A 21,191-nucleotide genomic window follows, 5' to 3' on the forward strand; every position below is an offset into this window, starting at 1 on the left:
GGATGACGGGTAAGGATCATCACTCTTTACAACTGCTGTGAGCCAACTGTGGTGGTGCACACCTTTAATCCTAGAGTTTGGGAGACAGAGGAAGGTGGGATCTCTGTGATTTTGAGCCCAGCCTGGTCTACAGAGTTTCAGGCCGGTGAGGGCTACATAGTGACACCCTGTAAAAACAAAAACAAACAAAGCACAGCAAAGCACTGCATGTAACTCTGCAAACCTCAAAATGACATTTTTAATTAAACATTAGAGGAGCTGGGGTGATGGCTCAGAAGTTAAGAGCACTTGTTGCTACTGCAGACCACCTGGGTTCAGTTGTCAGCGTCTACATGGTGGATTGAAAAACAACCCTAACTCCAGTTCCAGGGAATCCAACACCCTCTTCTAACCTCTGTGGGCACCAGGTATACACATGGTGCACATTCATACATGAAGGTAAAATGCTCATATATATGTACAAAATATATTTTTTAATTAAAAAGTTAAGAATTGGGGGTAGGCGGATAGAGTGGGACTGAGGAGCCTTTTTTTTTTTAATAGGCCTAGAACAAGCCCAACCCCCAAGAGCAAGGGTAGTGAGCCTCACCCACCTCCTTCCTGAGGAAGAGCTGGGGAGCTGGTATTCTTCCTGTAGCTTTTCATGCTCTTTGCCTCCCAGGGACCAGTTTTCCTCCTGGACATTCATATGGCATCCCATGGGATCCGCGGGCTACAGCTTGGTGAAATGTCAAGCAGGCGCCCCTTCCCTGCACTCCATTGGCATCTGCGGGCTTCTTGGACCCCAGAAGCCAGGGCTTTCCCGTTCAAAGACAACGTTTTCCTGCAGGGAACCCACTTCAAGCCAGTCTGTTGGCCCAGCCACCTTAGAAGCTCCTGGGCGGGTGCGAGACACGAAGCACAGTTCCACTAGCCCGTGGGGCGAGCTAAGGTCGAGCTTGTTTTGAGTCCGTGGGGCCCTGGACATAAATCGCTGCTGCCTCATACCTGAGTTCCGCCCTCAAATCAAGAGTTCACTACACCTGGGCTGGTGCACAGCGTCACAAGGGCCAGTGGTTCCTATGGCAACAGGTGGGCCTGAGGCAGGGGGAGCGCTGACCGGACAGTGCACCCTGCGGCTCGCGCTGGGCTCAGCAGAGGAGGCGGCCACCAGGCACTTGCAGAAGGGGGCTGGGACTCACGAGGTGATCCGGAAGAGGAGTGGTAGGTAGAGGGCTTGGGGAGGTGTGCCCAGGGGATCGGGGTGGGTCGTCTCCACAGGGGAAATGGAGTAACTTAGATGGGGAAAGTAGCTTTGGAGAGTTCCATAGAGTTTTGTAGCTGCAAGGAACTGTTTTGGCTCAGGGTCCTGGGGCCCTGGTCTCAGCTTGCATTCAGCCGGGAACTAATCTCTGCTGTCCCGGATGCCTGTTTTAGCCCTCCCGACTCTTTGGGAAAGCGAAGCCAACTTGGATCAACCTTACTAGCAGGGACCTGTGTGGATGACCTTGAGCACTATAGTCATCCAGTCTCTTAGTTCTGTTTCTCATTCATCCAACCCAGTTTCCCACAACCTGAAATCTCCAAGTGAAGCCACTGGCCCAGTGCCAGGGACAACTAACTGGCAGGCTGCTGGTCCCTTCACCAGGGAGCTCTTGGCTGTTGGGCTGTGTGGTATTTCAGTCTCTCCACAGGCAGCCAGATTTGGGGGACCAGGTATGGGGACAAGGAGAGGAGGGCAGACTTCAACGATCCCAACTTTGTGATAAACCGGATTCAGTAGCATACACCCCTGAAGTCTCAAGAGGGTGTGATGAGAAGGCTTGAGCACAGGGGTTGGAGGGCAGCCTGGACAACAGAGCAAGATGCTATGTCAAAACCAAAAGTGACCGTGGAGGAAGACGAGCCTGCCCAGCTTTTAACCTCAGACTCCCTATCTGTGGGATGGTAGGATGGGACCTGCTCTGCTCTTGAGCACGAAAGGCCCCTCTCCGTGTGAGGATGATGTAGAGTCCTGTAGCAGTGCTGAGGTATACCAGATCTCTGGAGAGTATTGGGATGTATGGGTAATCGTCAGTGCCCCAGGGGTCACTCTAAGCTTCTCCACAGCCCCAGGGGCACCGTCCATTATCCATGGTAGGGACCTGAGGCTTAGAGGATCTGTCTCAGAGCTGCTTTACAGGCCATTCTGACCCCATAGCCCACTCTCTCAGCTCTGTTAGCTCATCACCCACAAAAGACTACTGGCCCCTAGATAAAAGTTTCCTGTTCATCTTCTACTCTTGTCTAGTACCCAGCCTACTTATTCTATCCCTCCAGGGGTCTCTGTTCAGAAGGCTGTGGTCCAGGGGGGAGAGCAAAGGACATTTATGGGGCAGCGGCTGATGTGAGGAAGGCTTAGGTTAAGGGGCAGAGCCAGTTTGATTGTCACAGCTGATGCCTAGTCCTTACCCTCAGCTCCTCGACAATGAACTTCCAGGTGACAGGCCTGGCCCTGGACAAAATGAAACTGGACAGTCCACATTCCTTCCTGGACGCAGAGGAGGTAGAGGAAGCAGACGACCAGCAACTGCTGGAGCCGGAGGCTTGGAGGACCTATGTGGAGCGCCGCAACGTGCTGCGTGAGTTTCTGACCACAGACCTGAGCCCCCAGTTGCTCAAGCGCCACCACGCCCGCATGCAGCTGCTTAAGAAGTGTTCCTACTACATTGAGATCCTCCCTAAGCACCTGGCCCTGGGTGACCAGAACCCACTGGTGCTGCCTAACACCATGTTCCAGCTCATTGACCCCTGGAAGTTTCAGCGCATGAAGAAGGTGGGCACAGCACAGACCAAGATCCAGCTCCTGCTGCTCGGGGACCTACTGGAGCAGCTAGACCATGGCCGAGCAGCGCTGGATGCCCTGCTCGAGGCCCCTGACCCGCGGCCCTTCCTGACTGGCTGGGGGCTCGTGGAGCAGCAGTTGGCAGACCTGTCAGTTGTCATGGACAACTTCCTGGCCATGATGGTACCAGGGCACCTGCACGTCAAGCACCGCCTGGTGTCTGACATCGGAGCCACCAAAATCCCACACATCCGGCTCATGCTGAGCACAAAGATGCCAGTTATGTTTGACAGGAAGGAGTCAGTGGCCCATCAGGACTGGGTCAGCCTGCGCTGGTTCGTTACCATCCAACCAGCAGCGCCAGAGCAGTATGAGTTGCGCTTCAAGCTGCTGGAGCCGCGGACACAGCAGGAGTGTACACAGTGTGGCATAGTCCCTGTGGCTGCCTGCACCTTTGATGTCCACAATCTGTTGCCCAACCGTACCTACAAGTTCACTATCAAGAGGGCAGAAAGCTACACCCTGGTGTATGAGCCCTGGCGGGACAGCCTCACCTTGCAGACCATGCCAGGACCCCCTGGAGGGCCTGCCCCCAGCCGGCTGGGCAAGCCCAGCCTGCCCCTGACCACACCTTCTGAGAGATGATTTTCTAATATTTATCCACTAATAAAGAGGAGTATACGCACACCAAATTAAAGACACAACCCTACTTAGGCCTTAAGGCAACAGCAACCATATAGATTTTTCCTGATGGCCCACAAGTCCCAGAGCCCCTGTGCCTTCTGTCTTTTCCAGGAGAGCCCCAGATTGGACATTTCAGCACCACTGTCCACAGGAGCAGGAAGTGCTGGCTGCTGGTACCTGGCTGCCACCTCCAATAATGGGAGCTGTTCCAAGGGAACTCAGCTCCCTTAACCTCAGCACCTCCTATGTCCCTCACCCCACCCCCACCCCCACATCCAGAACCAGATTTCTTTGCCTTCCTCCTAGCTTGAGTTCCCTGAGGAAGAGGATACTTTGGTCCTGTCTGGACACCACTGAGGGCAGTCATAGCCTTGGTGTCAGCATCCCAGATGCCTTGGAGCAAGGATGCCCAGGACCAAATGATGTCTTACTTTTAAAATAAAGGTCTTACATTCTCTCCAAGTAAACTGAAGTTCATGGGCACCCCAAGTGTGTGAGGGTCCCAGAAAGGAACCCTGACTGGGACCTTCTCTAAGACATTCAACGGTGCCACCCCTTGCCAGTTGATGGTATTCAGCACACATAGGTGACCACATTCCTCATTGGTGTCCAAAGCACCTTGATATTAAGGTCTTCTACACACACACACACACACACACACACACACACACACACACACACACAATCACTTAAGGTTGAAGAGGTAGATGCAGGTTTGATCACCTCTAGGTCCAGAATGATAGCACTTTGTACGCTGAGCAAAGCAACAGAGCCGATAAAGAGAATAAGAGCTGACACATCACGCTCTGAGCCCAGCTTCCTCCCCACCACACGCACCGTGGGTAATAGTCATCCTGAGATTACCAAGCCTGGCAGGAGCAGGTGGTCAAGTGATCAAAGACAGGGAATCCTCCCCCAATGGCAGAGGAGTCATTTTCCGAGTCAGAGCACACGGGGGATGTGCTCTGCCTGTCGGGGCTCAGCCGGGTAAGTCAGTCAGGTACTTCCAGCCACTGATGGACAAATCAGGACTGTCATTCTCTGTGGCATCATGTGGTCAAAGTGCCAATTGCTTATAGGTGTGTCTCAGGATAGGGTTATCCTAGAGATGTAGGATGGACCCACAATGGCCTATGTGTTATGAGTGGAGACTGGGTATTGGTCATGGCAATTCTCCCAGAGAGGGGAGACCTAGAATGAGGGCTGGCTAATGGAAATATTTGTGGGTCTAGCAGCTTGGCATGCTGACTAACTGAGAGCAGAAGACTCCTATCCCTAGCTATGGTCCAGCCTTGTGCCCCATTAGGCCCAGAGGAATGTAGCCTAGAGGTGGACACACAGTGGAGCTACTACAGACACGAGGTGCTGGGAAGCTGGTTCACCTAGCCCATTCCCCAGCCTGCGCACTGCCCACTAGTGCCAATACCTTCTCAAGGCTCATCTCACCTCCACCACACTTGGCATCTTTATTCATGATGGATCTGGGTTTCTTCTCATCTTGAGCTCCAACTTAAAAACCATCCCTCACTACTTCCCACCAACTTCAAATCCTCTTCCTCTAAAAGAATCCCTCCCTGACTCTAGGTGGGGGGAGATCCTACTGTCTCTTATCTGGGGATGCCTTGCTTATTTTAGTACATATCCATCCCCAAACTCCACTACTTATTTATGGCTGCTCTCGAACTGCTCTTTGAGCCAAAGGCACCCCAAACCTTTTAAAAGCTCATCTTCTACTATCACACCCCTAGTACAAGCTGCCCCCAGGAACCCAGCCAGGACACTACGATCCCTGCCAAACTCAGCTGCAGACCTACGTGGATGAGGGGGCAGGTGGGGTTAGTGCTCTGTAACTCTAGAAACAGATGTAGCCCTTGGGGACCTCTTTTCCTTACAGTGTCTCTAGGATCATTCTTGTATCAGCTGTGCTAGGGTAAGCTTGTTTGGCTACAAGTCAAAGGCCAAATGAATGCATGTCACAAGTTGACTTGGAGAGGAGGTCATAGGGCCCAGACCAGGTAAGTTGTCACTGAGGTCACAACCGTAAGGACTTTGGACCTGCTTTCAGCCTGGGGACTAAGAGCACTTAGCCAAACCTACAGGATCAGACTTTAGCACTCCAGTTCCAGCCCATCTCTGCTAAATCATCCACTAGCTTCCTATGACTGTGCATCCATTTTCCGAGTCATGAGATAGGATACCACTACCTTCTCTTCCCACTCTCCCAGGTTCTGGACCCAACTCCTCCTCTGACCACCTCAACGGCTACAAGATGAAGGCCAGTCCTGTCTACTCTTGCCCACAGCACAAAACACCCATGAAAACTTTCAGAGAAACTTTTATAATAAAATTATCCAGTTACAGAAGGCATAACCTGAGAAAAGGTTAAAAGATGGAATGTGTAGAAATTCATTTGTAGAAAACACCAGATGTCATTCCCACAGAAGGCTCTGCAGCCAGGCCTTAGGGAGCCCCGCCTCTTCTGGTGTAGTACAGCTCGCTTGTAGCATCCCTGTCCTCGGGAGAGGAGATTCTCACTGAGAAGGGAGGTGGCTCCGGCCTTGGAACTGCCAGGAGGTGGGAGCACAAGGGGGAGACATGAAGGGAGAGATTTTTGCCTGCTCGGTCCCGCAGAAAAAAAATTTAGATTTAGGTTGTCCTAAAGCCCTAGATATAGACATGAAAGCTTGGTAAAGAAGCATAGCCCCCCCCCAGTGGTACTGGGGTACCTCATTCCCAGCTGCCTGCCCACAGGCAGGGCTGCTACTTCACATCCCAGGAGACAGGGCTGTTGTGATCATTTGGCTTAGCTGTGTCCTTCTCTCTCCCTATCCTAGCAGGTAGCCCTGCAGGATATAAGGTAGTTAAATAGTAAAAGATAAAAAGTCTTTCTTCCAGGAAGGCTTCCTTGCCCATTCTGAGTGGCCCAGTAAGAGGTATTATCTTTAGGTTATTAAGACTAGAAAATATGACAAATGAATGCATGGTGCCCAGTGCAACTATAGATGGATCTCAGTGTCAAAGTGCAGCTCAGAGGAGTCTCATTCCTGTTGATGCTCCTAGTAACAGCAAAGGTATATCCTAGGGTCCTCTGGGGTCACTAAGAGGTGTCCCAGTCACCAAATGCCCCAGGAAAAGCAACACAGTCAGGAGCAAAGGGGCCCACCTCTAGCCCTTTCCCTTCCACTCAAGTTCAGGCACAAACAGGAAGGTCATCATTATTAACTCTGCTTCCGGCCCAGGAAGAGGCCACCACCCGTAGGACTGTCACTGCTACATGACTGCAGCCAGTATCTTTGGGGCCTCTCCCAAGAAGATAGCAGAGGTGGCTGACTAATGTTCATCTGGGACTGTGAGCTGTGGCAATCCACTATATGCCCAGGGCCTTGGCAGAAGAATGAGGGACATGTCCTCAGCTGCTGGTACATCAAAGGCTGGGCAGGCGAGGGCTCTTCAGGAGGACAGAGCAGACTTTCTCTGGACCCGCACCTTCTCAGCAGGTACAAGGCTGTGTTGGGCCTCACAGAAGTCTAGGAGACGATGCCAGAGTGGGCAGCAGCGTAGCAATACGTGGTCCCCTGCAGAGAGAATCAAGGTAGCTCTTAGTTCTGGCCCTGAGCATGCTTGACACTGCCTCACCCCAGCCTTCCCCAGAAATGCAAACCCTCACCAATGAGGCACAGGCCCTCCTGTGCCCGGGTGATGGCCACGTTTACTTGGTGGGGGTCCACAACAAAGCCCAGAAACTTCTTGAGCCAGCTCTTGGTTGGCCGCTGGTCCACGTCACTCTTGGGGCATGTTCTGACTGTGCTCACTAATACATAGCGCCACTCGCTCCCTGGGAGGAGGGGAGGGGATGGTAGATGAATTCACAGCTCTATGCCCACCAACACCCCTGCTGACTCCCACACTAATATGGGGGCCAGCCTCACCCTGGCTCTTGGTTATAGAAGTCACAGTCACTCCGGTGACCCCTCTTTGCCTGAGGCCCTTGCTGATTGCGGCAGCCTGTGCATTGTAGGGTGTAAGGACGGCGATGTCCTTGGGATCCACAGTCCGGTCCAGGGTCAACTGCTTGGTGATGCGGACCTAAGTAGATGAGAAGGCAGGTAGAGTTGGAACCCAGTCCTCCTGTCCTGAGCACAGAGACCTGGCTTGATCCCAGTCTTCCTGACCACTGAAGCTTTCCTTGGCCTTCACCCTCCTCCAGGAAGCCTTCCCTGACCTGCCAGGCACCAAGGCGAGTTGCTCTGACACTCACCACCTCTGTTACTTCCTCTGGATTGGCCTTGGAGTTCTCATTGCCATCCTCGGTGGACACCAGCAGCTTCTGCTCGTGGCCCTGGACATAGCCAAAGATGACAGAGCAGCTCTCTTTGCCAGCATGGCCCAGGATGCTAGGTGGACGCTTCAGGTCAGGCCAGGTCTTCAGTTTTCTCCCATAGAACTCCATGGAGGGAAAGGAGCAGATGTCCTTATGCATACGGTACTGTGTGTCCAGCATGATGGCATCCCTGTGGTACCTCTCAAAGAGAGACCGGTCCATCCCCAGGTTTCGCAGCTGGTCGTTCTTGATCACAGGCTGCAGCTGCTTGTGGTCTCCAAGGAGAACCACCTGGAAGCACAGACAGATATGATCTTGACACCCTTATAGCCAGAGGCATCCCAGCTTCTTGGGGGACCCAGGCAGCAGCTCTAGAACCCTTCCCGTCTTACCTTCTCGATCTGTGAGAAGCACACCAAGGGGATAAGGGTTTCTGGCTCAGTGGCCATGCCTGCCTCATCGATAAGGACCTGTCGAACACGGAGGGTTTTCAGGCTCCCCGATGCCGCACAGGAGCAGGTGCACAGGATGACTGAGTGCCGGTCAAGCTCATATTTACGTGCCTTCCCCAAGACTCTCTTGTACCTGTGCGAGGCAACACGCGTCATCCGGTGAGCTTGCCGACAACGGGCAGTGGCTGTTCTCATTTTCGGTTGTGTATGCCTTTCCTGCCACTGCTGTCTGCAGCTATAGGCAGCAGTTAGGCCACAAGAGCTGCCCCCTGAGGGGATCCCATTCCCTCCTTCACAGCTACGAGGGAACTCGTCTAAATCTCTGTCCCTCTAAAGAACTCAAAACTCAGTGGTCGAGGTAGAGTTCTGCTCCTTGGAGAGGCTGAATAGCAAGCGGCTCACCTCCTTCTCCAGCCCCCTCCTCAAGCCCCTGTGCTTGTTCCCACCCCTCCCTATAAACCCTTCTCCACCTGGCTCCTCCCTACAGCTTCCTGTCAGCTAGTTGTTGACCCAGCCTCCTGACCGCAAGTGAATCTTATTTAATCAAACTCATCTTTGTATCATTAAGCAAATGTTACAGAGCATATGACAACAAAGTAACACACCTTAAGATGACATTCTACAACAGGCAGCTCCACCTAGCGCTAAGCCCACCACTTACACCATAAGATCTTCCTTTGAGAATGTTTTCCCTTCCCGAAGCTGGGCATCAAATTTTCTGATCTCTGCTGCATATGGATTGGGGGCATGGCGGATCCGGTGGTGAAGGGTGATACTCCTACAAGGCAGGACCTTGGTGGAACCCCTGCGCCATGGAGGTCCCCTTGCCTCGATCCCAGCACAGACAGATAATATGCTCTACCTGAGGTTCTGATTCGGCCTCCCTTCCTGAGAGGTTTTGCCGAATAGAGTCCTGCTACTGACTCCTGGCATCGGGAACTCGGTGGCCTCTGCCTGCTCCCCATACACACGCAGGGGCCTCAACTCTGTCTTCCTGCTCAGGAGCAGTCCTAGGGCAAGGGAAGATCTGAGAGACTGCACCTCGATGTCCAGCACCCTCTGGCAGTCCCACACTTCATCCCTCACACACCTCCCATGACATCCACGGACTTGTTGGAGGGGCCGCAGTATAAAACACATGGCCCCCCCTGCTGTTCCTCTCCGCCAGGGCTGCTGCCAGTTGGTACTTGCTGCTGGTTTGACCTATGGAACCAGTATATAATGTGGAGGCCCACAATGGTCTTCCCTGTGCCTGTGGACAGAGGACAGTGTGAGTCCCCGTAGCCACACCTGCCCGCCCAGGGCAGCCCTTGGCTCCTGCAAATGAACTCCACCTGGTGGGCCCTGGATGACTGTGAACTGCTTCTCCAGAGCGCTTCTGATGGCTCTGTTCTGGCTAGGGTTCAGCTTATGCCGTCCACCAGGGATGTTGTAGTTCTGTCGCTCCAAGAACCTGCTGGTAGGTGCTGGGGTGGGGATGGAGCAGAAGCCAAGGATCATTTGAGCACCGTGCACTGGGGGAGAGGTGGGGAAGCTAAAGAGCGGACTTACCCCTGAAGAAAGAGTGCTGGTGAGGCCGGTGAGGCCGGTGAGGCCGGTGAGGGGGCTCAGGGATTGGCCGTCCCAAGGCGATGCTGATGACCAGCGGGCATGCCCCTTTCAGTCTGCGCACAGCTTCTTCCTTGCGGCTGGGGATGAGAAAGGATGCCAGCAAGTGAACAGGGTTCTCCTAGGGAGGGGTCATGTCCTCCCAGGAAAGGGGAGCCATTGGACCTCAATCCAAGGGACCTTCTCCCTGACCTCAGGTGACAGAAACCACTCACAGGTCAGGAAGCTGCTTAGATATCACTTCCACAGTGAACCGAGCACTAGGTTTCAGCACCTCTTCTGGAACCTTCTCCATGGCCATGTGGTGGATGAAGAAATGTACCTGCCTGGGAACCTCCTCCCGATCCTCCACATTCTCCTGGTCCCAATCACCAGCCAGCCCATGGGCCACCCAGGTATATGTATCAGGGTCAATGCTCAGGAAGGGGCCAGGGCAACTGGGCCCAGGGAGTGGGCTGGCTTGCGGGAGAGGGAGCCCCTCAAGCCGAATGCAGAGGTAGCAACAGTCTAAGTGGGCGTTGATATAGTTCTCCTGGAGAAAGGCAGCTTCCAGCTGGAAGGTGCCCCGCAGCTGTCCCCTTGATGTCCGATCTGCATCCCAGAAAATGTGCACATTCTGCAGCACGATGGAGTCATTTTCTGAAACAGCGTTGGTAAGTGACTCCAGGGCACAGAGTGGCTCCCACACGCGTGAGTACTCGCTTACTTTTCGGTAGTGGTCCTGCAGAGTCTGGTGCACATGGCCTGAAAAGCAGTCACCTGGCCGTTCCATGTGCTCCAGACAGAGGCTGAAGCCAGGTACCACAGTCCACAGCTGCAGAGTTGGTGCCAGGAAGCCCCGCTGCAGGCTGGCACCAAGCTGTACTTGCAGGGTATCTCCCCGGTTCAGCTCGTAGGACACCTCTACAAAGTGTCCACAGCGACTCTGGTGTATCTGTACTTTCTCCCTTCGACGAGGAAGCTTCTTACCTTGCTCCTGGATGAGGGCAGCCACCTCAGGCCAGCGCTGCTCCTTCACCAGCTCCAGGAGCTGAGTCCACAGGGCTGCATCTATAATCTGGGTGTGTGGGTCAAAACCTGTGCCCAGCACTGGTAAAGACAGCTTGGACGTCTGCACTGAGTAGATACGGCGCCGCCATGCAAGCCGCAGGCCTGTTTGGCTCACTAGCTCCTGGGGGTGTTCAGCCAGCTGCAGAGAGTGGTAGTAGACAGGGCAGGGGTCGGGCAGGGTTTCTCGGTTGATGGGGAAGAGCATTTTGAAGCACGGGGAACCTATCTCGACATCCACCACAAAGCCCAGCTTGTATCGAGGCTGGGCCTTCAGCTGGACGGCCAGGTAGAGGCTATAGGCCCGCCTTTGGTAACTCTGGGCACATGCATACTGGCGACTAAAGTCCTGGCAGAGCCCATCAATGTCCCTGGTAGAATACGTACAGCCCCTGTGGCCCAATGCCATTAGGATCAGCCGCTGCAGCACCACATCTAGGTACCTACGGATGGGTGAGGTGGCCCATGTGTACCAATCTACCTGCAACGAGTAGTGGCCAGCGGGTTGCTGCTCACCCTGTCTGGAACGGACAAAAACAGAGCGGCCTAGAGCCTTTCGGAAGTCCAGGCATAAAGGAGCCAGAGAAGGGTGCATGTCATCTGCAGCAATCAGGTCCACCATCTGGCTGTAGTCGTGAGTGCCAGCTGCAAGCTGCACTTGTTTCCAGAGGGAAGCCAGGACATGCAGCTGCTTGCTGGGGGTGTACTGGGAGTCCACGTGGTGGCACAGGTGCAGCGACAGGGGCGCCAGTCCTCTGTGCTTCTTAAAAACACCGTCAAGCTGGTGCCTGCTGGGTGTGGGCTGCCACCTCAGCGGTGTCAGCGTCTGTGTGTGCTTACTGCGCACCAGGAATTCAGCTGCGTGGCTGTTAAACTGGATCATGTACTCTTGGACCATGATGTGGGCTGTGCGAAAGCCCAGCACACTGTCCTCATCTGGCGGCTCATAGTAGCAGGTGGCTGGCAGGCGCTGGCGGCGCAGCGCCCACGAGAAGTAGCAGGCAGCCACGACACAGGCTTCCACAGAGTCCAGGTGGGCTGGCAGCTCCAGGCCAGCCCCAGGGTGGCCCCTGATCAGTGCTTCAGCTTCCTCGTATGACAGCTGGCGGTCCGAGCAGATTACGGAGGGTGCAAATCGCAGATTCTCGATCCGGCCACTGCCCTTCCCCATGGTGAGGAAGAGGGAGATGGTGAGGCGGTCCCGGCCTGGCAGAAGGCTAAGCGCGTCCTGGCACAAGCTGTCTGGCAGCATGAGTACTGGCTCCCTGCTGGGGGCATAGAACACGGAGCCCTGCTGGCGGGCTTCCACGTCCAGTGCCCCATCCTTGGGTACCACGCTGGCCACATCAGCAATGTGCACAGCCACCTCATACACCGGGCCCAGATCCCGGACACTGAGAGCATCATCGAGGTTGCGGGCACCCTGGGGGTCCACGGTGAAGGTCAAGAGGTGGCGGCAGTCCTCTCGCTGACCGGTGGCCATGTTTAGCTCTGAGTGGTATCTCTGCAACGCCTTGGAAACAGAGGCTGGGTCTGGTGTGTGGGCCCTGAGGCCATGCTCTAGGTCAAGGATATGAAGGCCCTGCTCCCAGGTGATGGCCTTGGGCAGCACCTCCAGGACAATGCCTAGCGGGTAGTAGAACCGTTCTCTCCAAAGGACAATTCGGACCCAGAAGAGCCGTGTGCTCCGGTCCTCGGGCATGAGACTCTCGTGCCTTACGCGCTGCACTTGGCCTTGAATGAGGCGGTGGACGGGAACCTGCTGTGGGTCCTTCATCTCTGCGACAAAAATCTTGGTCACAGAACCATTGATGGGGATCATGATTCGGGGGTCCCACTCATCCATACGACACACAAAGGTCAGTTCATGTCTCCTCCTCTTCAGGACGCCCATCACACGACCCTGCGGGCTTCCTGAGGTGCCCCTGTCATTATCTGCTGCGTCTAGGACCTGTACTAGTACCTCATCCCCTGTGAAGGCCATCCCACAGTTCAGACGACCCCTGACCTGGATAGGGCTAGAGGCCATGTCATCCAGTGGAGTGGCCAATGCTCTCTCGAACGTCTCCTGTAGGAAGCTGCAGCGGCGGTATTGCTTGGGGTTTGAGCGCAGCAACTTGCGCAGCACAGATGAGGGTAGGTTTGTGTATTGTCGGGCCTGTTGTGGGGATGCGGGCCAAATCATGGTGTCCAGAAGCCCATCCTCCCGGACAGTCACGGTCACTTGCCGGCTTTCATCGAGGAGCTCCTTCAAGATGGCATCATCGGCGTTGAGCTCCCAGTCAGAGGGCCAGAAGTCAGATTCGGAGTCCTCAGGTTCTTCAGACAGCCCACCCTCCAGGGTGGACACTCCTTCTGCTGTGTCTCCAGAGGCTGAGTCTCCCCTTGCGGTGTCCTCTGCTGCTACTACCTCCGTCTGTGCTGTGGCTGACGCCCTGGCTCTAGTCTCTGTCTTCACTGCGACCGTGGTCCCTTCCGCTACGGGCCTTTGCAGGTCCTGCGCCACGGCTGTGTGCTTTGCATCTGGGTCCCCAGCTCTGAGCGTCAAAGAGGACCAGTGCTGTCTCTGGGCCACGCCCTGCTCGATCTGTCCCAGGGACAGGTCCTCGGGGAAGACGCTGTGATGCTCTATGCACTCACGGATGAAGCTTTTCCAGAGCTTTCTGCAGGCTCCAGAGGAACAGAGAGCCACAGCATCCCCCACGGCCACCAGCTGAGACTGGGCGCGGGTCATGACCGTGTTCAGCACACGAGGCTCAGTAAAGAATTCCGAGGTTGGTGCCCCAGGGCTGAGCAGACTATTGCGGTTGTGGACGGAACTCAATACCACCACCCGGAACTCACGCCCTGTGGGAGACATGGATCAGATAGCCAAGCAGAACCAGCAGACTGGCTAGCCCGCCCCCACCCTACATATACAAGTCTGAGGGATGGGCTGGAAGCTGCCTCCCTGATAAGGCTAGCCCCTGGCCCATATTTCTGTCACCTACCTGGCAGGATCTCAAAGCTGCCCACAGACACCTCACCCAAGTTCCTCCTCCTTAGCTCCTGCCTCAGCGCACTGACCTGCATGCAGACAAGTCCAGGGTTCTGAGGGCCTGTCCCCCGGTAAGGACCAGGTCCTCTTGCCAACCCTTGTACACCCTCACCCCAGCCATGGTCACGCGGATCAGACTGGAAAAGGAACAAAGCAACCCTCGCAAGGAAAGAAAAGTAAAACTGTGGGAGCCAAAGGAGACAGACAGCTCACCTGGGCGCCATGGGAGACCGCACAAATGTGTCTCTGCTCCCGAGGTCCCCAGCAGTGAGGCCAGGTGTTGTAGATCTCTTGTACCTTCTCCACCACCTGGGTGACCTCGGCCGAGTTCAGCCAGGATGTCATGGACATGTCCTGCTCAGGGCTGCCTGCCACATGGCAGAACATGAGTGGGTAATTTTGGGGGTGACACGGGACCTTGCCGCTGGCCTGGATGGGGTTGCCCTTGGCTACATAGAAATGGTGGGAGACGAAGTTGATGATGGCCGCAGTTGAACGGTAGTTCTCGTGGAAGATGATGCGGCTCTGCTGAGCAATCTTGTGTACCTCCTGCTGGTAGTATAGGAAGAGGCGATACAGGAGTGTGTGCCCAGCTGCCTTGGTCCTGGGCACACTGAAGAGCCTAGGCGTGACCTGCATGTGGTCCCCTGCCAGCACTACACGGGTTAATGACAAGGCATAGGCCAGTGGGATGAGGGCCTCGCACTCCAGCATTTGGGCTGCCTCATCAATGAAAATGTGGGAAAAGAAGCCAGCCGGCACCTGGAGCTCACGAGCCTGCGAAGTGGTGGTGACCACCAATCGGTGATGTACCAACTCTGCTCCCGTGGGTGGGCGAAAGGCCTTTTTGTCCTCAGTCAGGCAGCAGTACTGCAACGTGGTTGAGTCGGTCTGTCTTGGAGGGCGATCTGTGTACATCACCCTGAGTGGAGCTGCCTCTGGATGGCCGCTGTTGACATAGCTGTGGAAGTACTCCCGGATGTAGATGTCCGCAGCACTGTAAGAAGGGTAAGGCACTGTGAGATGCTGCCTTCAGGACCCCAGGCTTCTGGCTAAAACACATGTTCAGCCTTGCCTGGATGCCAGGGACACTCATAAGGCAGACAGACAGGGGTCTTGCCCAGGGACCCAAATGTCCCCAAAGGGATCAAAAAGCAAAGACACGGGGAAGGTCTGAGCCTGGGTGGTCAAGGGATAGCTTAGAGAAGGTGGTCTCTTGAGTTGAGGTCAAGGGGAGAGCTAGCCGTGGCCCAAGACAGCCCATGGTGGCTGAGGCCTGCCATTGATCCTAAACCCAGCTTCTGGGGGCTGCAATTTTGGCAACAAGAACTGGTATTCAGGCCTTAGGAGCAAAGCCTGAGAGGTAAGAGGCCAAGGAGATGCTGTATAGGATTTTCCAGGTAAGCAGTAGCCTGGCCACTCAGATCTGCAGCTCAGTCTAGAAATTGCCTCAGGGCACATGACCATCATTCTGGGCTTCCTTCCTCCCCCTTCTCTGGGCTAAAGAAGAACCCTGTGCCTGTAATAATATGTATTAGGGAACTAAAAAAAAACCACATTAATCAAAGGGGAACTTCTTGGTTGAATAGCTGGTTTCTATTAAGTATGTATAAATAAATAACTAGATGAGATAGACAAATAAATAAACAAATAAAATAATAAAGAAATACAGAGCCTTGACCAGGAAACATGGGGTAGGCCAAAACACAACACCACTATAACTCCCTCCCTGGCCCAGGGTTTGTGAAAAGGCACCCACTTCTCCTTACCCACACCATATATGCACTGACTGATTCAGGGCACCCCAGTTGGGTTTAAAATGCAACCAGCCACCAGCAACATCTTCATAATCAGAGAGCCAGACATCGTAGGAGGTAGGGCCAGTTGTAAGCAAGCTGAAAGCAGCTCTGGGCTCACCTGTTGGTGTGTGTACAGATGAGCACCTTGGTGTGGGGCTGCTGGACAACCTCTAGGGCGGCCATGGCCAGCGTGTAGGTCTTGCCAGTGCCAAAGGGGCCATAGATGAGAAGTGGTGGAATGGGCTTTGTGCCCTCAGGTCTTCTGCCTGCAATGAGTCCCACAGCCAGCTTCTGCTTGTGGTTGCCACGAAACGAGGGTGGGGTGGGCCAGGGTTCGGGCAGGGAGCAGGTGGGCAGGTCAGGGACCACCAGGCGCTCTTCAGGCAGGGCATCTACCGCCTGATGCCAGATCCGGAAGGTCAGAGGGTCGATCTGGAACTGCACCTCCAAGACGGGGCTGTCCTGCGGCTGCAGCCCCAAAGCCATACAGCACCGCGCTGGCAACAGCAGCCACAGTGCATTCTCCGAGCTGGCCCGCGTCTCCAGCCGTACTTGGTACACTGTATTGTCAGGCGCGGGCACGGGAGCCACAAGGGCTGTGCTGACTGCTCGGCCCAGCAGGAAGCCCTGGTCAGTGTCTGGCAACAGAGAAGAGGGGAAGGGGACCTCGGCATAGAGGGCTCCTGGTGGTGCAAAGAGCATGCCGAGTGCTGGTGTCTGCAGTGCTGTCTTCAGGGTTACCTGACCCTTCATGGCCAGCCTGGTGGAAAGTTACAGGTCAGCTCCCTACGCCATAGTCAAAGACCCATCTCCAAGTCCAGATGTGGGTGGCTCCTGCTAGCCCCACTGCCCCCACTTACTTGGCTACCAGCTGCTGCTGAGCGGCTTCCTCCTCATAGAGAAACTTGTGCATCCTCTGCCGGTAGTTTGCACGAGAGATGGGGCCCCAGACCACACCACTGTGACTGAACTCCAGGGCCAGGGAGGGTACCTTGTACTTGGCCATCAGGGCTTCCTGCTCGGGTGTCCAGTCTACCTCACGCACCACGCGGCGGTTGCCCGTGTGCCAGCATTCCAGCTCCTGAGAGTGACTGGATGCCGGCTTTGCACTGAGCCCGGGACTGTGTGACTGGCCCAGCTGCAGCTTCAGCTTCTGGAGCAGCACCGGTCTGTGACCGAAGTCAAAGACCACCCATTGCTCAAAGCTGCCAAAGGAGGCAGCCTGTACGCGCACCCCTACCTGGAACTCGGCTGGGGAGCCGGGCACATGGAAGTGCCTTCCCTGTGCATAGAGCTGGTCTGGTGGGAGGCTGGGGGCCACCAGTGAGAAGGCCGCTCCAGGCTCTTGCTTGAGCAGAGCAACATGTAACAAGGGATCCTGGAGAAGGAGACAGATAGGCCGCAACATGTCAAACGGGCCCTCCGACCCTTTCAGGGCCCGGGGTTACTCCTTCAACCCTGACCACCCATCCTTCCTTCAGGTAGCTTGCCACTTTCTGAGTGTGGGGCCCTCAGATTGTTTCATCTGCCCTGGTTTCCACCTCTGCCCATAGACCCTGCCTAAGCCTCAGAAGACATTTAAGAGAGAGAGAGAGACAGAGAGAGAGAGATGAACAGCTGGGGTTTTCAGGGTCCTGTCATTACAAGTCACACTCACTCTCCAGGTGCCAGACACCGGCACACTCATTTCTGATATTAATTAATACACTCCGCTGAGCGATCCCATGGGGTGAGGGTGCCGTGATCACCTGCCACTGTGGGAGGAAACTGAGGCAGAGAGACTGTAGGGTTTGTCCCAGGTCACATAGATGAGGAGGTGGAGCCATTGGCAGCGTTAGCTCCAAACCTGTATCTGCCCGCCTGTCGTCCTTAACACCCTGGGAATCCCTCCACCCACCCGAGGCAGGCTCTGCCCATGAGACCTGATGTCCCAGGGCTGTGGAGCCCTCACCTCAGAGTGGATGGTGAACCTCCAGTCGTGCTGAGTTGTCTTCGCCTGGGCCTGATGCACTAGCGGCTGGTGGCAGGTGACAGACACCCCATCGACAGTCTCAGCCATCTGCACGAAGAGGCCCTGGCTCTCAGCAGGGCAGCCCTGGACCCGTCCTCCCTCACATTCTCCCCAGCCTCTACTCACCACCAACACCTCTTTGCTGCTGCACCGGTACTCAGCTAGCAGCCGTGCCTGGTAAGACACCAGCCCATCCTGCCAGGCAGCCTGTTCTCTCATCTCCACGGCCCGAGCCCGCTGAACCCACTCCTGCAGCTCCTGTTCTGAGTGTGCCTTGATGCAGACATCTCCGTACTCACAGAGGTCGGGCCTGGGGAGGCGAGGAGGTCAGCGGGAACTCGTGGAGGTGTATGGCCTCAGGAGCCGCCAACCCTCTCAAGCCCAGCCCTGGGCCTGAATGGGGAGCAGAGATGGATTCTAGGCTAGGGGTGGGGTGGGGGTTGGGGAGATAGGGGTTTCATTTGCTCTACACCCTAAGTCTCCAGGGAAATGGCTGGCATTAAGGGACCTTCTTCGGAGGCCATTGCAGTACTAGCCTGACATGCGTGCACAGGACACAGGGGATGATAGGCAGGTCTCAGGCCTGCTGGGCCTCACAATCCCTGGTGCTGACCTGAGGTGTTTGTGGGGGGGGTTCTTCTCCTACCCTTGCCCCCTCCCACATAATTCCCCTTACCTAGGGCAGAGCTCAAATTTGGAGAGCCCCATTGGTGGGGCACAGTGATTCCAGGGCACAGCCTGGTCAAAGGCCACCATCTGCGCATGCTCCAGGGAGGAACAGTGGTTCTCAAATGCCTCCTGAGAACTACAGGTGACCAAGCAGGCGTGGCAGTACAGTTGGATCACAGGAGGTTGACCCTGGCTGGCCTTCCATTTGTCCTCTCTGAGGAGAGGGTATGTGAGCAGGTCTCCTCTCTGGAGTCCATCCAGCTGCTCCGCCTTCCACACAGCCATCTCCACAGCACTGTGTGCAAACTCACAGCGTGAGACCCCATGGCGGCACGGTAACCCGCGGCCCACAAACCTGCAGTAGTTCAAAGGACGTCTGTTCTGTGGCTGTGGCCGCACTTCCACAAACTGCCGCTTCCTGCCCTCGGTTATAACATGGATGAGGAGTGTGGGGCAGCTTTGGTGCCTAGGGCAATGGCCCCTGGGATCCACAGGGCGTAGGCATGAGGGACGGCACTTGAAGCAAAGGGCACAGAGCAGTTGGAAATGACCGCCGAACTCTGCTCGGATGGTGTCGGCCGGGGTCTGTGGCCTATCCAGGGCTCTAGTGCCCCGGACAGCAGCTTTCAAGTTCAGGCGGGAAAGGTTGTGCTTGCGCTCAAATGTCCAGACCAGCGCCTCCTCAGAGCTGCTGGCAAAGGTGCATCTGTTTCGGTGGCGCCTACAGCCCAACCCTGGGCTATAGTAGCGACAGACTTCATAGCGGCTAGGTCTTGGGAAGCTGGGTCGGCGGCCTACTTTGCGCCAGACCTTGTCCCTGGCACCCTGCTTGTAGCGGACCAGCAAGATCTCCGTGAGGCAGTCGTGCTCCACGTCATACAGGATGTAGGTGCTCTCGTTGAGGCACTGGGTGCAGTGGGCACAGCCCAGGCGGAGGTCTACCTGAGCATAGAGTTCCGCCAAGGATGTCTCTGTGGAGGCCGATGTGCTGGCAGGCTGCAGGCTGCGCCCCAAAGATGCCATCTCAGATGACGGCCAGGTTCTCCAGCGTTGTGGGGTAAGGCTTCTTCTGAGCAGCCGATCTACTGAAAAACCATCAGCCCTGAAGAGATGACAGGGAGAGAAGCGAGTCAGCCCAAGGTCAGGAAGAGTCCACATAGCCCCCTGCCAGGTGAAGGACAGGAACTTCTGTCCAACCTCGTTCCACCTGAACCTCTCTTCCTGAAAAGGAACTCAAGCGGCAGCTGGTAGAAGAAGGGGCCTGGGGGCGGGGGTGGGGCAAAGAATCCTCCATCTAGTACCTCTGGGGCTCCTTCACCCCTCAAGTTCCACATCTCCCGACCACTAAAAGGGTACCACCTTTCTTGAGAGCCGTTAGTCGGCTCCTGGGACTGTCATCGCCTACCAGACTTAGTAACAGGAGCCTCGGGGAGAGAGGGCACAGACTTGCAGAAGTCTTGCTCTACCCAGGTCGGATAGTCCTTATTAGAGTTCTCAGAGATGCCAGGAGGAGAGGTAATGTCCAGAGCCCAGAGTTTGAGTTAGTGGCACCGCAGCAGGGGTAGGAGAGGGAACTCCCTGCAAACACCCGGTCAGGTCTAAGGGGAATTTTCCTTTTTTTTTTTTTTTTTTCTTTTCTTTTTCAGTGTTGAGGATGAAACCCAGACTTCTTACACACGGCCGGCAAATACTGACCTACACCCTGTCACTCTAAAGAGAACTTTCAAGGCTGAGCTACAAAGATTGTGTTTTAAAAAGGAAAGAGTGAGCATCAGGCAAAGCCTGTGCCCCCTGCACTCCTGTGGAGGTTTCTAAATCATCAGAGCTAGAACCCCATACCCCCCCCCCGCCCCCGCAGCTGGAGAAGCAGGAGGAGGGGGCCATGGGGCTGTCCGCTGCTGGAGTCTGTCTGGGGCAGCTGGTCCTTGCCCATTTGTAGGCAAGGGGATGGTCCCCACACCTTTCCGGGTGGTCCCTCCAGTCCCCAGCCGCCACCCCATACTTACCCAGTACAACAGCATCGACTTGGAGCAGCGATCACTTTCGATTCTGCCCCTGGGGCGACTCAGACCTCTGACGACAGAGCACGGAAATTACCTCACTGCCCCCCCTGCCCCGCCCCCGCCCCGCCCTCAAGTGATAGCCTCCCTCTCAGACCTGGCGGAGCTCCCTGGACTTGGTAAGATTTTCCCCCCCACACTTACCACCCCCACAGTTTCCCTGGGGTCAACACTGCAGAATTTGACCTGGCCCTTTTCCTGTCCCGCCCCCAACTCACAGTTGGATGTCTGAAGCATCTTGTGTGGGGAAGGGTGAGGTGAGCCCCTGGAGGGGGATGGCTTTAGGGTCAAAAGATGCTCCTATCAGGAGTGGAAGGGCCCTTGCCTATAGACCCGTGACAAACTTATTCTGTGTGCTATGGCCAAGGGCTAGGGTCCCTGGGAGCAGCGCCAGACAGGTCAGAAACTGAGAACTTTGTGCTTCTGTTCCTAGAAGGCACTAGGCTTCTCGCTAGAGGCTCTAATGATTATAGCCAACCCCTTAAGATACAGAGATTGTTGGGATTGCGCCAGAACTCAGAGAATTAGAAAACTTCTGGCCCCAAACCAAAGACCAGGAAGGACTGGGTGCAAGGAACTTTCTCATTGGAGTTAGTTGCCTGCCGACCTGAGCTCTGTGGGGAGGTAGGTGCCGCCACCAAAGGCACTCTCCGAGTAGCCCACTGAGCTAGGATGCTGAGGCACAGGAAACCTGGGCTCG

At 55.5% G+C, this 21,191-nt stretch overlaps 2 protein-coding genes across 4 annotated transcripts; one reads left to right on the top strand and one right to left on the bottom strand.

The window, feature by feature from the left end:
- Positions 1-1,060: 1,060 nt before the first annotated feature.
- On the top strand, positions 1,061-3,495 carry Fndc11 (fibronectin type III domain containing 11). 2 transcript variants are annotated; one of them, XM_040733010.1, is made up of 2 exons: positions 1,061-1,203; positions 2,459-3,495. In XM_040733010.1, exon 2 carries the CDS (start codon positions 2,483-2,485, stop codon positions 3,446-3,448), a length of 966 nt encoding a protein of 321 aa, XP_040588944.1. In that variant the 5' UTR covers positions 1,061-1,203; positions 2,459-2,482; the 3' UTR covers positions 3,449-3,495. The 2 variants fall into 2 exon arrangements, with proteins under 2 accessions (XP_040588944.1, XP_012972090.1); XM_013116636.3 differs by having other exon boundaries at positions 1,063-1,203; positions 2,437-3,495.
- A 2,311-nt stretch (positions 3,496-5,806) lies between these two features.
- Positions 5,807-20,523, bottom strand: Helz2 (helicase with zinc finger 2). Of its 2 annotated transcripts, XM_005074597.4 has the most exons (19): positions 20,438-20,523; positions 18,439-19,533; positions 17,889-18,072; positions 17,703-17,810; positions 16,612-17,129; positions 15,870-16,511; positions 14,166-14,949; positions 13,906-13,981; positions 10,084-13,762; positions 9,812-9,948; positions 9,595-9,726; positions 9,351-9,512; positions 9,123-9,270; positions 8,922-9,038; positions 8,201-8,393; positions 7,746-8,099; positions 7,417-7,573; positions 7,155-7,322; positions 5,807-7,062 (listed from the first exon to the last, which is right to left on the bottom strand). In XM_005074597.4, exons 2-19 carry the CDS (start codon positions 19,452-19,454, stop codon positions 6,938-6,940), a joined length of 8,700 nt encoding a protein of 2,899 aa, XP_005074654.1. In that variant the 5' UTR covers positions 19,455-19,533; positions 20,438-20,523; the 3' UTR covers positions 5,807-6,937. The 2 variants fall into 2 exon arrangements, with proteins under 2 accessions (XP_005074654.1, XP_012972127.1); XM_013116673.3 differs by lacking the exons at positions 5,807-7,062; positions 7,155-7,322; positions 7,417-7,573 and having other exon boundaries at positions 7,922-8,099; positions 8,201-8,278.
- Between the last annotated feature and the right edge of the window lie 668 nt (positions 20,524-21,191).

The sequence above is a fragment of the Mesocricetus auratus genome, unplaced genomic scaffold (assembly GCF_017639785.1).
Source record: "Mesocricetus auratus isolate SY011 unplaced genomic scaffold, BCM_Maur_2.0 Super-Scaffold_100028, whole genome shotgun sequence".
In the NCBI taxonomy this organism is placed as follows: domain Eukaryota; kingdom Metazoa; phylum Chordata; class Mammalia; order Rodentia; family Cricetidae; genus Mesocricetus; species Mesocricetus auratus.

Excerpts from the sequence above, each read along its gene's own strand:
- Fndc11 (XM_013116636.3), top strand. The coding sequence starts at position 2,447 with ATGAACTTCCAGGTGACAGGCCTGGCCCTGGACAAAATGAAACTGGAC.
- Helz2 (XM_005074597.4), bottom strand. The coding sequence starts at position 19,454 with ATGGCATCTTTGGGGCGCAGCCTGCAGCCTGCCAGCACATCGGCCTCC. Across the intron at positions 9,949-10,083 it reads TCTAAGCAGCTTCCTGACCT|CCGCAAGGAAGAAGCTGTGC; the intron begins GTGAGTGGTTTC and ends TCTCATCCCCAG. Across the intron at positions 9,039-9,122 it reads AGGCCGAATCAGAACCTCAG|GAGTATCACCCTTCACCACC; the intron begins GTAGAGCATATT and ends CCTGCCTTGTAG.